This window comes from Petaurus breviceps, unplaced genomic scaffold (assembly GCF_028583685.1).
Source record: "Petaurus breviceps papuanus isolate PSGF00001 unplaced genomic scaffold, PetGlider_PUasm1.0 90919, whole genome shotgun sequence".
Classification (NCBI taxonomy): domain Eukaryota; kingdom Metazoa; phylum Chordata; class Mammalia; order Diprotodontia; family Petauridae; genus Petaurus; species Petaurus breviceps.
This window is the reverse complement of record NW_027187378.1, coordinates 21,763,514-21,779,010: the sequence shown is the minus strand read 5'-3', so window position 1 is coordinate 21,779,010 and position 15,497 is coordinate 21,763,514. Positions and strand designations below refer to the sequence as shown.

The 15,497-nt window shown below is 36.7% G+C and overlaps 1 protein-coding gene across 3 annotated transcripts in view; it reads right to left on the bottom strand.

Moving 5' to 3' along the window:
- ANAPC1 (anaphase promoting complex subunit 1) overlaps window positions 1-15,497 on the bottom strand; it is a 179,019-nt gene that overhangs the window by 105,690 nt on the left and 57,832 nt on the right. For all 3 annotated transcript variants that reach the window (XM_069075562.1, XM_069075564.1, XM_069075563.1), the window contains 6 exons: window positions 10,877-10,968; window positions 7,648-7,796; window positions 6,398-6,476; window positions 3,193-3,229; window positions 3,036-3,106; window positions 1,738-1,916 (listed from right to left, as the gene is read on the bottom strand). In XM_069075562.1, coding sequence (XP_068931663.1) covers window positions 1,738-1,916; window positions 3,036-3,106; window positions 3,193-3,229; window positions 6,398-6,476; window positions 7,648-7,796; window positions 10,877-10,968 — 607 coding nt within the window. The remainder of the gene's footprint in view (window positions 1-1,737; window positions 1,917-3,035; window positions 3,107-3,192; window positions 3,230-6,397; window positions 6,477-7,647; window positions 7,797-10,876; window positions 10,969-15,497) is intronic.

The following is a 15,497-nucleotide window of genomic DNA, read 5'->3' as shown; positions in this document are numbered from 1 at the left end:
GGTGATTAAGCTAAGATGAATTTCAAGAGAGAGTGTAGATTCTAATCAATCAAAATGCTATGAAGCACTTACTGTGTACCAGGCAATGTGCTAAGCACTGCAGATACAAAGTAAGAGCTGACAGACCTGGTACTCTGCCATTACACCCTTGAAAACTTATGGTCACCTCCATGCTACAATAAGACATCTATCTTGGTGGGACTTCAGTGGAGGTTATAAGTTTATAAAAGGAAAAAATAAGGCAATAAGAGGGGAAAATACAAGAAAAGAATAGTTATTGGTTTATATAAATTTGCATAAAAAATTCTGAAAGGAATCTGCACTCCAAAAAACATCTATGCTAACTTTACAGTACAGTACTGTGCCCTCTCTTTCTGCTCCTGTCCCTAGGCTCAGCTTCTACACTGAGGGATCGAAGGGCTTGGAATATGATACTCCAGAGATCAGAGGAGCTGGGATTAAAACCAAGAACCACCTACCCAGAAAAACTGAGTACCATGTTTGAGGGGAAAATATGGTCATTCAGTGGAATAGAGGACTTTCAAGCATTCTTGATGAAAAAATCAGAGTTGAATAGAAAATCTGACATTCAGATACAAGAAGCAAGAAAGGCATAAGAAGGTAAACAGGGAAAAGAAATCATAAGGAACTTATCAAAGTTGAACTATTTACACGCCTACATGGAAAAATGATAATTGTAACTTATGACACTTTTCTCAGTATGACAATAGTTGAAGGGAATAGAAATGCATGTATATATGTATACATATATATGTCTATATAGAAGGGTATATGAATACATATGTGAGTGTGTGTATATATGTGTACAGGTATACATAGACAAGAGGGTACAGGACCAGTTAAATAGGAAGGGATGAACCTTAAAAGGTGAAATTAAGACATGAGAGGAATATAATGAGAGGAGAAGGGGAAAGATAGAATGGGGTAAATTATCTCATATAGAAGAGGTAAGGGAAAACTGTTACAATGGAGGGGAAGAACAGGAAAGCAAAAGGGAATTGTTCAACCTTATTCTCTAAGAATTTGGCTTAGGGAGGGAATGACATACACACTAAATAGGGTATCTCATCCTGCAGGACAGTAGGGGGGCAGGGGATGAGAGGAGGGATAATGAAAGGGAGGGCAGGCGGGGTTGGAAGCACCTACTTTTGAAAATGGACAGGATCAAAGTAGAGAATAGAACAAGTGGGGGGTGGGATGGGATGAAGGGAAATATATATAGTCAGTCCTTCACAATATATCCACTATGGAAATGTTTTGCATAGTTACACATGTACAACCTATATTGAATTGCTTATCTTCCCAGTAAGGGTGGGTGATGAGGGAGGAAGGGAAAGAATCTGGAATTCAAAGGTTTAAAATCAAATGTTTAAAATATATATATATATATATATATATATATATATATTATCATTATTATTATTATTTTACATGTAACTGGGAAATAAGATATACAGGCACTGGGGCATAGAGATCCACCATGCCCTACTAGAAAGTCGGAGGGCAGATGGGGGAAGATATAGGAGGCAGCAGATTGGGATAGGGGATATTCAGTGGGATCGCTGTTTTGGGGTGGTGGATAGGGGGAAAATGGGGAAAAAAATCTGTAACTCAAAATCTTGGAAAATTAATGATGTAAACTAAAAAATAAAAAAACTAAACTACAAAAAAAAAAAAATCAGCAATCAATTCAATAAAAACCAATGTGATACTCACAGATTTCCCTTTTGGTAAGTTTCCTTCACAGGCCTGTTTGGAAAGATCCTGACGCCCAATCAAGAGACAGACAGCTTCTGGCCAATCTGAAGCAGGTTGCTCTCGGCAGTGATAAATAGCATCTCTGATAGGGAGAGCAACTCCAAAAGGAAGAGACTCCAAATCCCTTAAGGTAAAGCCTTACAGAGATGAAAAAAGGAAAAAAAATATCTTTAGTAAAACATAAAACCCAATACTTACATCAGTTAGCCTCTTATCTATAACTAAAATCTCTGAAAATATGTTCCAGAAGATCTCCCACAGAGAGATAAAACATGAGAACTTCTTTATGTTGATAGATTTCAAATGATTGTTTTTTCCCCTGGCTGGATATCCTATATGACTACTATGCTTTTTTTTGGGTGGGGGGCGGGTAGGAGGGGATAGGAGGGAAAGGGAAAGGGGTGAATATTGGGGTGAGTTTCAGGGGACTTTCTACACAAGCAAATTAAATTTTTAAAAAAGGAACCAAATTTTTGTTCCTGTTTTTAAGTTTAAACACTTTTCATGTTATACTAATGCCAATTAGTAGTTTTTAATTTCCTACATGGTTTTCTCTCATTTTTAAAAAGAGAAATCTTAGAACCTTACTTTCCATTAAAAATTGTGCAAAACTGTCACTTATACTATTCCAAGGGTGACTAATTATCTTTCTAACTAGAAAAATGAAGTTTATCTCCTAGGAATCACAAGCCTCAGTACTTATCTCACTTCACCTCCCCTTTCCCTTACTGGATTACTCCTTTCTACCTGCAACCAGGGGAATGTTGATGTTAGAGCTTACAACAGTATCATCCAACAAGAAGGCTCAGGAAAGATGTATCAAGTATTAAAGATACTCTGATCCCTGGGGTCAGTGACTTGAAAAGTGAATATAGAATAGTTCCTGGTCTCCATTCTAAAGATACCCTTGACCATCACCATTACAACAGTGCAAAAGTTTATTGGTATTATAATCACAGGAAGGTTCCTTGACCATAAGGAGTGACCTTCAAAGTTGTTATGCGTCCCAGAGATTATAGAAGACTATGAGAATGTCATGCAAAACAGCAGAGTCTTTTTGCTAAGCAAGTACATCTTTTTTATTATGCTTTACATTGTATAATTATCTCAATTCTGTGGAACACTCCCAAAAAGTACTAACTAAAGCCCTTCTGACTTCTAGCAAAGAAACAGCAGGTACTAATTAAAGTAGATTCGAGAGCAGAAAAGTGTGGCTTTTTACTTGTTAATTGTAAGGTAACAAAAAATGGCCTTACCTACATTAGTCATCCAGAGTACTAATTTTTCAGCTAGGCTATTAACAGGTGTACTATGTCTGAAACTAAATCTACAAAAAAAAAAAAAAAAGAACACAACATTATTAAATACATCAATTAAAAAAATAAGAACAAAAGCAACTCAGTTCAAAATTACCTGTTGTCATTTTGATCCATTTGACTCTTTTTTGGTGCTGAAAAGAAATAAAATGAAGTTACAGCATTTTAATCAAGTTGGTAATGAAACATTCAGCTCAATTCCTATGTACACCACTTGAAATTAATGTTCTTTTGCCAGAGGCTTTTAAAAAAATAGTTGGCAGAGCTACGGTCACTAGACGGGTGAACAGATAGGGAAGTGTAATGGGTTACAAGTAAGAATCCTGGTAATTCATTTTTACTGAACTGCTAAGAATGGCCTTTCAAGATGTTTGCTTTTAAGTGGGTAGGAAAAATGGATATAAACCAAAGGAAAGGATACTAACAATACATGAAAATAACTTACACATTATGAAAGGCTAAAACACAACAACATCACTTAGTTTAAATGGATTTTCACCTTACTGCCACACTGTGAGTATGCATCCCTGAATGAAAAGATCTGCTTAAACTCAAACATGCTGGTCTCCCTCTCCCTTTCTTTGAACTGTTCTCTAGGTCTGGAATGTTCTCCCTTTCCTCTTCCACAAAATCACATCCTCCCAGGAGACTTTCCTGGTCTTTTAATCGAAGCATTTCTGGCACACCTCGCATAGTATTTTATTTTAAACATTTCTAAACAATTACCGTGCATTTTTAGTATCCGTATGTCCAAGTGTCTTAATTCTCCTACAATGAAAGCTACAGAGAAGAAGCTAAATCTCATCTAAATTTTTCTACTTGCCCTTAGGACTCAAACAGAGTATTCTTTAAATAGCAAATGATTAATAAATGTTGGCCAATAAATTCAAATCTCTGAAGGTGTTGGTTAGAATGGCATTTGGAAAAGGATGGAATAGCAAAATCTTAGTAACTGGACCAAAAACACAGCTTTGTATATTTTCTAGAATTTCTGTGAATAATCTGCAGTGATCACAAAACCAAGTCTCCTGGAGAATAACTCATTAATTACTAATGGTAGTGACCTAGTTCTGAACTGTCATCATAAACAAACAAATCTACATGACTTGGCCATTTTTGTGATGCTTCTTTGTGAACATATTGTTGGTGAAATTCATACAGAAGCTACGTGGTGTGAGGTGAGGGTCTTTAATTTCTATCCTTGCATTTTAGTGATTTCACAAGCTTCACGCAGCATTAGACTGTTCCTATTGACACTCAACAAATCCAATGGCACATATATCTGTTGTCAGCCTTTACTATTATTTGGTGAAGTGATGTCTGCTTGTCGCAAAAATATTTCTATAGGCTTTTTTATGTACTTATTGTGTATTCAGAGAATGTCTATCAATCCTTATTAGTCTTTTTTGGCAACTCTTTCTATAACTTCCTTCAGATGATGGACCTTTTGTTTTTTTAGTATTATATTAGTTCTTGATAAGATACTTTCCAAATCTATTATATTCTCTTTTACAGTTCCAAAACTATAAATTAAGATTTTTGTGAAGGCATAAATTATCTGTAAAGTATAAATTAAATATTCTACAGCTCTTAACTGCTTAAAATGTACTCTTACCACTTAGCTTTGATTTCAAGATGCCAAACAGTCTCTGAAAAATTATGCCATGGCTTTCTCCTTTACAGCTTTATGCTCATTATATTTGCCTGGAGACCAAAGTATTGTTCAGTATCACCATCCATTGATTCATTCTGATCTCTGGTTCAAGCTCCAAAGCCAACACTCTATCCATTACTCCACACTACCTCTAAAATTGTTCTCAACATTACTATGTTGGTGGTACATTTTAAAAAGAGAATAGTTTTACATGTGGATAGCAAATACTCTTAGAGTTCTCACTCTAAGACTCCGGTCTTACACATTGACAATATGTAAATAGGTATTAAGTGTGGAAATAGCCATAAAGTTTTGGATAATCAACATAACAAATGTGATATTGCAATAAATGTTGCAAAGATTTCAGGTAGCTCTCAATTACCTTCCAATTACTGAAATGTTAGAATCAATTCTTTAGACCCCTGAGATTTTTTGGCACACTACTCTTGCTCCTCAGTCAATATATTATTTTCTTCTAAGTATATTTATATATTTTTTTGTGAATGCTGTGAATAAAGTACTTAAAGATGTAACTGGAGTATGTTTAGAGGGAGTCCATATTCTCACCTATTGGTAATAGATATGTGATACCTTCTGCTAAAAAAAGATAGAATCAGACTATTGTTTGAAAGGAAACTGATCAAGTACTTTGCTCATGATTCACGTACCACAGTGTAGCATGTGGGCCCTTTAACTGGCTCTAGCTGGTCCCTCTGCCTTCCAGTTTTACAGAGAAGCTGGGTTTCAGGCATCTCCCTCAACATAACTCTGTTGTCATTCTTTATATTTATAATGTACAAGGTCTCTGCTTATCATCTGGTCAAACTTTCATATTTCTTATGGTTGACCATCCTCCTCCTTCAGGTGTTGTGTCTCCCTGAATTTCTCTGCTTCTCAATACTCTGTGCCAAAGTTTTTGACTTATGTGAAGTTTTTTTTCTCTTTGTACTGCTTTTGACTCCTGTTTCTGATATACTTCAGTTTTTTAGACTGCTTTTCATGTTTCTATTTTTTGTTGAATTTGAGAATAATGGAATTCAAGCTTTCTATTATAGGCAGCATCTAGATATTATTATTGTGATGATTATTATTAATTACAGTTAACAATGGGCACATGTAGCACTTTAAAGTTTGGAAAAGTGCATTATCTCATTTGATCCTTGCAACAAAAAAAGACACATAGTCCCTGACCTCAAGGAGCTTACTTTCTACAGATTAGCATAACAGGACTGAATAATTATGTAAAAGAGGAAGGGAAAGAAGAAAATTTATGGAGAGGGGAGAAGACTTTCAGCTTGGGGTTGAAGGAGTGGGAAGGTTTCATGAAGGAGTGGGAAGGTTTCATGGAGGCTGCCACCTGAGTTGAGTCTTGAAGAAAGATAAGGATTTTGCAAATGAAGTTGAGGAAAGAATACATTCTTGGCATGGAGAAATACTTATGGACAGAGAAAGAAGATAGAAGGTCAAGTCTAGGAAACAGACATTAGTCTAGTCTGGAAGGAGAGAGACTATACAAAAGGGTAGCAATGTAAACTAAGTCTAAAAGGTAAGTTGGAGCCAGTGAGAAGGAAACCTTAATTGTCAAGCTGAGGAATTTGTGTTTTATACTAAAGGAAACAGGGAACAAAAGAGTAAGTATATCTACTACCTGAAGTTACTCTGGATAAATATTGTGATGCTTCATTATAAACAGCTCTCTCATCACCAAGTATGTAAAGTGCAACACTCTGCAAGGGAAAAATATTACACATAAATTTATTCCTATCATATAAAATCCATTAAAATAATATAATGTTAAAAGATACATAGAAGGGGAAAAAACTAAAAATTTTCAGTTTTCACCTTAATGTTCCAGTATACAAAATGTATAATAAAATATATATTTCAAAGCTTAGCTAATCATCTAAAGTATCTAATTCACTGAGCTACCACTAAAGGATATCATGGCATTTTATTCTCAAAATAATAGGGAAAATAGTTATTTCAGAGGATGAAAAGCCATGCAATTCTAGAGTCTTGCAATTTTAATGATACCTAAAAATACCTACTATATTTAAGACTATCAGATAAAGCATCAGATTAAAAGCGTCAGATACAGGGGAGGCCAAGTGGCATAGTGAGTAAGAGCGCCAGCCCCAGAGTCAGGAGACCTGGGATCTATTCCGGCCTCAGATACTTAACATCCACACAAAAATAACTGGTCGTGTAACCTTGAGCAAGTCACTTAACCCCAATTGCTTAAAAAAAAAAAAGCATCAGATACAAACCTCTATATGTTTAAATCAGTTATCATTCTTCAATTGTACACTATTTAAAACTGATCTAAAATTCTTTCCCAGCTCTTACCTTTAACACTTTTTTTTTTTAATGAACAAAACACAATGCTCAGTTCCTGTTCATAAGATTTTCCCTTATGATGGTTCCATATAAGGGGTTAGATAAGATTCATAACTGGATCAAATGCTTCAGAATGGCACATAAATAACTGATAATTTAATTTTCTGTTATCCTGTTACCAAACCAAACTTCCTTACTAATGTGTAGGTCACATTCTACAGCCTACAAAAAGAATTAACCTATAATAATCCTACTTTAGCTCAGAATTTTATCACCTTTTAGAAATTTCAGGGGTACTCTAGATTGTTGGTAAAAGGAACTCTATATGTGCCCATAATTTCTTATTTCTCTTTTGGAAATAAGTAGTTTTTACTACATGGCACCTTACAAAAATTTTTTTCTAAGGATTTTGTTGTGTTTCTTTAATATTCTGATTCCAGATTACTCATTTATAATATGGATTAAATATAGCATATCTAACATGGTATTGGGTTGGGGCTTTGAAACACTGAGATAGTTATTTAAAACTAACATTCAAGTTAAAATTGTGATAGTACATACCAACACTATGAGTTTGCTTCGTTCACAGACTCCAGATAGGTAAGGATAAGGTGATGCTCCTTCACCCTTCAAGCAAGAACTCAGCCACTGATATATACTTGGAGGCTCAGGTGTAAAAAATGAAGGGTGATGCATAAGTCCTATTTGGGCTTTAAAGTGGATGAAAATTTTAAAACACATAAAAGCACAGGAAGACAATGCTTTTACTTTAATTCTAAAACAAAAGATATGTACTATTTACCATAATGTTCAAAACATGGTCCTCCATTTCCCCCTACATTTGGCTCATATAAAACTTGAGCATGGTCCTTTGTACCACAGACAAACATATGCTTCCATGGTCTCCCAAAGCAGAATCAAAATTGTTAACTATTTTGTTCTTGCTGGTAATATCTATCTCCATCACCCCCCTCAGTTCTTATGGGATAAATATATCACTGAAAAGTCCATCAATTCCTTTACATACCATGTAGGCAACAGTCGAAAAGGATGAATACTGATGGAGAGAAGAGATTGCTGGGAGCCATTCCCCCAAAATCTGTACTTTGATCTGAAGTTCCCCTTCCAATTTGTAAATAGATAATATCTAACCTATTGCTCTAAGTACCGCTGTGAGCACAGTGGTGAAAGGTGCAGGGGCAGCTACGTGGCACAGTGGAAAGAGCGCTGGATCCGGACTCAGGAAGACTCAGCTTCCTCATTCAAATCTGGCCTCAGACAATTACAAGCTGTGTGACCCTGGCCAAGGCACTTAATCTTGCTTGTTTCAGTTTGCTCATCTGTAAAATGAGCTAGAGAAGGAAATGGCAAACCACTCCAGTAGCTTTACCAAGAAAACCCCAAATGAGGTTACAAAGAGTTGGACATGACTGAAAATGACTCAACAACAAATAGTGGCAACTTGTCAAGCTGAATAAGCATCACAGAATAGAAACATAGGCAGTATGACTAAGGGCAGGATTACTATATCCCACAGAAGTGTGGGAGTTCTTAAGACTTGAAATTCTGATAACATAAAGTAATTTAATTAATAGCTAGAATGAAGATATATTATATGGTACTGAGTATTCAAAAACATTTAGACCAACTAGAATTTCACAGACAAAAACATGCTCACGAGTACTTCATATTATATGCTAAATAAAAAAAAATTCCACTCTACAAAGGATGACACTTCCACTTATAAAAAAATACCACATCTTATAAAACATACATCAAATTAAAATTTTTTTTTTTTGGAAACAGTAAAATCTAGATTGCTGGTCCAAATATAAAAGAATTTTCTATGACTCCTGTGTAGTAAAATTTTCTTGGAAACAGTTTTTCAAGGTCTGGCTTGGTTATAACCAGAGAACTCTTTTAAGTCCCTGTAAAACCTGTCACTGAAAAGAAAGAGCAAAGCTGATAGATGGGGTTCATTTAGCTAAACCTTACCCCACATACGTGCTCTATGATATGTTATATCACATTTCTAAAGTCCCTTGGCCCATTCTTTTTTTCTCAGAATCTCAAGTTAATGTTCAAATACAATGTGGTCATGGCAACACTGACCATGAGATTTCTCCACATTTATTTATTAACTTTAGAAGTCCAGGGAACACTGTTAAAGGTGATGAACTGATACAGTCTATTATATTAATGACATTTAAAGGAAATTTAATTCTTGAACCAGTTTGTAATTCTTAATACTAAAGGCCCTTATGACTTCAAATTAAATGAGATGATATATGATAAAGCACTTCACAAACCTTCAAGCACTACATAAAATATTAGTAATTGTTAGTTGGTGCATCAGATACTGCTGGACTTGGAATCAGGAAGACCTAAGTTTGAACCCTGCCTCTAACACTAGCTATGTGGCCCTGGGAAAATCACATAATTTCTCTCTGCCTCAGTTTTGTCAATCTGTTAAAGGGGACAATAGTAGCACCTATTTCTGGGGTAAACTGTGAGTACCAAATAGAATCACATATAAACTATTTTGTCACCCTTAAAGTGTTATATAAATGCTAGCTGCATAACTAGGTAGAGCAGTAGATAGTGTTGCACTTCAAGTCAGGAAGACCTGCCTTGAACACTTACTAGCTGTGTGACCCTGAGTGATAAATAACTTAACTGCTCTCAGTCTCCGATTCCTTATCTATAAAATGAGGGTAACAGCACTAATTTCTCAGGATTGTTGCAAAGGCAAAATGGGATAACATTTGTGAAGCAACCTGAAAACCTTAGAACACTATATAAACGCTAGCTCCTGTTATTATTATAATAAAATACACAGCAATACCACTGCTACGCTCTGCCAAAAAGGGTGCTGATGTTTTTCAAATTATCTATGAAGGCTTTGGCTTCACCAAAGTTCAGGTTTCAAGCATAGTATCAGACTTGCCCGGTGGGGAAAATCTGTCTCTTACACAGAAGTTAGATAACAGAGGGAAGGGATTCAAATTACACCACTCTGTTTAAAGTCAACAAGACAGGTCAAAAAGGAATTACAACAATTATTTTAGAAACTATAGGCATGGTGCGGCCATGTAGCACAGCGAGTAAGAGCACTGGCTCCAGTGTTGGGATAACCTGGGGATTGAATCCCGGGCTCAGACACTTAGCACCCACCCAGAAACACCTGGCTGTGTAACGTTGAGCAAGTTACTTAACCCCAATTGCTTAGAGGCAGCCAAGTGGCTCAGCAAGTAAGAGCACTGGCTCCAGCATCGGAAAGACCTGGGGATCAAATCTGGGCTCAGATACTCAGCACCACACCCAGAAATAACTGGCTGTGTAACCTTGAGCAAGTTACTTAACCCTGATTGCTTTAAAAAAAAAAAGAAACTATAGGCATCCAAATAAGTTTAAATAACTTCTTAAGACATGAAAGGTGTCTTAATTCATTAAAGATAATAATTACTAAGAAAAATGAAATCCAGGATTTGTAATAGTCAATTATGGAAATGAATACACTGACAACGAGTCTTATAAATCAAAGATTGTTTAAATATAAGTGGCTTTGGTGTTTATCCATCATTGTCATCTGGGCAAAACGTACACAGGCAGAAGGGATCAGAAGCATATTTACAATGGTGACGAGAGTTTGAATTTGAGTTTCTAACAATGCTGTCAAGCCTAAATCTTATGTAATTATTACCCCACAGTTACAGGAAGGCTTACTGAGAAAGATTCTTATAAATGACACAAAACTGCCTAGGAAATCATTAATGCCACAGCAGCTTACCTTGATCAATTATGCATGTTTGTCGAGAAGTTTTCACAAGTGTTGGATAGTCTCTATAGTAATAATCTAAATATGGCTCCAATTGTAAATCCCTAAAACAACAAAAAATATAAAGGGAAAAGAAAAAGCTATTACTCTCAAAAACATAAAAGACTTTTAAGTTCTGTGTGGTTTAAAGGCTAAACTTAGTCTGCTGTTGTTCAGCCATTTTTCCGTTTCATCAGGCTCTTTGTGACCTCATTTGGGGTTTTCTTGGTAAAGATACTAGAGTGATTTGCCATTTCCTTCTCCAGATCATTTTACAGATGAGGAAATGGAGGCAACCATAGTTAAGTGACTTGCCCAGGGACACAGAGCTAGTCAGTGTCTGAGATCACATTTGAACTCACAAATGGAGTCTTCCTAACTCCAGGCCCAGCAACTTATCCACTGTGCCACCCAGCTTGTCAAATAATCCTTGCCTGAATTTTTAAAGGAACAAAGGGAAGAAAGGCAACCAATCCTTTCTTTTTATAACAAAGCAAAATGAAGCAGGGCAGACGCTAACAGAGTTTTGTGAAGATAACATGCTAGTTTTCACAAGCACTCTTTTTCAACAACCCAAGTGACTCTATACATGGACATCACCAAATGGTCAATATCAAAACCTGACTGATTACACACTTTGTGGCCAAAGATGGAGAAGCTCTATACAGACAGTTAAAACAAGACCTAGGGCTGACTATGGGTCAGATCATGTGCTTCATATTGCAAATTTCAGACTTAAATTGAAGAAACAAGGGAAAACCATCAGACCATGTAAGTTTGACCTAAATAACTTTCCTTATGAATATGAAGTGGAAGTGATGAATTAGATTTAAGGGATTAGATCTGGTAGATAAGAGTGCCCAAAGAACAATGGATAGAGGCTCACAATATTGTAAAGAAAGCAGCTACAAAAACATCCCAAAGAAAAAGAATAGCAAGAAAGCAAAAGGTCTATCTGATGAGGCTTTACAAATAGTTAAGGAAAGAAGGAAAATGAAAGGTAAAGGGCGGGCAGTCAAGTGGCGCAGTGAGTAAGAGCACCAGCCCTGGAGTCGGGATACCTGGGATCGAATCCAGGCTCAGATACTTAGCACCACACCCAGAAATAACTGGCCATGTAACCTTGAGCAAGTTACTTAACCCCAACTGCTTTTAAAAAAAAAAAAGAAAATGAAAGGGAAAGGAAAAAGGGAAAGATATACTCGATGCAAAATTCCAGGGAATAGCAAGGAGAAAGGTTAAATGAGCAATGCAAAGAAATAGAAGAAAACAACAAAATGAGAAATAAGAGATCTCTTTAAGAAAATTAGATATGAAGAGAACATTTCATTCAAAAATGAGCACAATAAAAGACAAAATTGTAGGAACTTAACAGAAATAGAAGAGGTTAAGAGGTGGCAAGAATATACAGAAGAACTACACAAGAAAGATCTTAACATCACCAATAATCCCAATGGTATAATTACTAATCTAGAGTCAGACATCTTGGAGAACAAAGTTAAGCGGGCCTTAGGAAGTACTGCTAACAATAAGTTTAGAGGACGTGACAAAATTCCAGCTGAGCTATTTAAAATCCTAAAAGATGATAATGTTAAAGTGCTGCACTTAATATGCCAGCAAATCTGGAAAACTCAACAATAATCACTGCAAAAGATCAGTTTATGTCCCAATCCTAAAGAAGGGCAATGCTAAAGAAAGTTCAAATTATTGAACAACTGAACTCATTTCACATTCCAGCAAAGTTATGCTTAAGATTCTACAAACTAGGCTTCAGTAATGTGTGAACCAAGAATTACCAGAAGTACAGGCTGGTTTTTGAAGAGGAAAAGGAACTAGAGACCAAATTTCCAACATTCATTGGAGAAACCAAGGGAGTTCCAGAAAAACATTTACATATGCTTCATTGGCTACAATAAAGCCTCTGACTGTGTGGATCACAACAAAATGTGGCAAGTTCTCAAAGAGATAGGAGTATCATCTTATTAGTCTGCTGAGGAACCTGTATGCAAACCAAGAAATAACAGAACCAAACACGGAACAATTAATTGGTTTAAGATTGGAAAAAAAGGACAGAATTCACAAAATGACACAGAGAAGCTAACCTCCCACTGAGAACAGCCCGGCAGAAATCGGCCAGCGCAGTGCTCTAGGAGCCAAGCCCAGTCCCACACAAGGTTTTAGCCCCAGGGTGGGTCTGAGCAGCCGTCGGCTCGAGGGACTCCACAACACCAGCAGCTGTGGTGATCCAGAATTATCAACACATATATGCTAAGGTCAAAGTGAGAGGTCAGTGCAGTGTGGACTTTGCGACCCAGTAGTTGGGAAAGTGTCAGCTTTTGCCCCCGGGGCAAGAAGCCACTGAGGGCTGTGGCTCAGCTGCCACCATGCTATGTGGCAACTTCAGCTCCTGGCCTGCAGAGTGTATAGGGACCAAGCGACCAGTCTGAGGAGTAATCGCTCTTGCTTTAACCTGCTTGGATCTGGATTACGGTCAAGGGTGGAGGTCCTGAGGTGTGTGACCAGCTTGCCAGTGCGTGTGGAGTCTTCAGAGAGGGCACCCAACTAATACCTCCAGCAGCTGAGATAACCCCAGCATTTGGAAGGAAGTTCTCCTGTCTGGTAGCAGAGTCCTATTGTGGCAAAAAGCCCAAAAGTCAAGTGATTGAGTGGCGACATGAGCAGGCAAAGAAAGCAAAGCAAACAGAAGAATCCAACTTAGACTCCTATTTTGGGGACAAAAAGGTTCAAAGCATGGAACAGGAGAAGGATAGTGAAGTCAGAACTCCTGCACCAAAAACTTCAAAGGAAAATACAAGCTGGTTACAGGCCACAGAGGACCTTAAGAAGCAGATAAGAGAGGTGGAGGAAAACTTGGGGAAAGAAATGAGAACAATGCAAGAAAATTACGAAATGAGAGTCAACAGCCTGACTGAGGAAAATCACACCTTAAAAAACAGACTAACTCAAATGGCAAAAGAGGCTCAAAAAGGCAATGAGGAGAAGAATGCCTTAAAAAGCCAAATTTGCCAGATGGAAAAAGAATTTCAAAAGCTCACTGAGGAGAATCATTCCTTCAGAATTAGATTGGAGCAAATGGAAGCTAATGACTTTATGAGAAATCAAGATGCTGTTAAACAGATCCAAACAAATGAAAGACTAGAAGGCAATGTGAAATATCTCATTGGAAAAACCACTGACCTGGAAAATAGATCCAGGAGAGATAATTTTAAAATTATTGGACTACCTGAAAGTCATGATCAAAGAAAGAACCTAGAAATCAACCTCCAAGAAATTCTCAAGGAAAACTGCCCTGATGTTTTAGAACCAGAGGGCAAAATAGAGGTTGAAAGAATCTACCAATCACCTCCTCAAAAAAATTCCAAAAAGAAAACTCCTAGGAATGTTATAGCCAGGTTCCAGAATTCCCAGATCAAGGAGAAAATATTACAAGCAGCCAGGAAGAAACAATTTGAATATTGTGGAAACACAATCAGGATAACTCAGGATCTGGCAGCTTCTACACTGAGGGATTGAAGGGCTTGGAATATAATATTACAAAGGGCAAAGGAGCTGGGATTAAAACTAAGAATCACCTACCCAGCAAAACAGTATCATGTTTCAGGGGAAAATATGGTCATTCAGTGGAATAGAGCAAATTCAAGCATTCTTGATGAAAAAACCAGAGTTGAATAGAAAATCTGACATTCAGATACCAGAAGCAAGAGAAGCATGAGAAGGTAAACAGAGAAAAGAAATCATAAGGAACTTATCAAAGTTGAACTATTAACATTCCTACATGGAAAAACAATAATTGTAACTGATGAAACTCTTCTCAGTATGAAAATAGTTGAAGGGAATATAAATATATAAATATAAATATATATATATATATAGGAAGATATATGGGTATATGAATACATATGTGAATGTGTGTATATATGTTTACAGGTATACATAGAGAACACAGGACCAATTTAATAGGAAGGGATGATACTTAAAAGGTGAAATTAAGAAGTGAGAGAGGAATATAATATGAAGAGATGGGGAGAGACAGAATAAGATAAACTATCTCATATAGAAGAGGCAAGGGAAAATGGTTACAATGGAGGGGAAGAATAGGAAGGCAAAAGGGAATGGGTAAACCTTATTCTTATTGAATTTGGCTCAGGGAGGGAATGAAATACACACTAAATAGGGTATCTTACTTTGCAGAAGAGTAGGGGGGAAGGGGATGAGAGCGGGGGCAATGAGAGGGGGGGCAATGGGAGGGGAGGGCAGGCTGGGGGGGAGAGAAATTGGAATCACCCACTTTTGAAAAGGGACGGGATCAAAGTAGAGAATAGAACAAGTGCGAGGTGGGATAGGAGGAAGGGAAATATAGTCAGTCTTTTACAATATATCTACTATGTTAATGTTTTGCATTAGCTACACATGTACAACCTATACTGAACTGGTTATCTTCCCAGTAAGGGTAGTTGACAAGGAAGGGAATGAATCTGGAATTCAAAGTTTTAAAATCAAATGTTAAAAAAAAAACATATATATACATATATATATATATATATATATATATATATATATATATATATATATA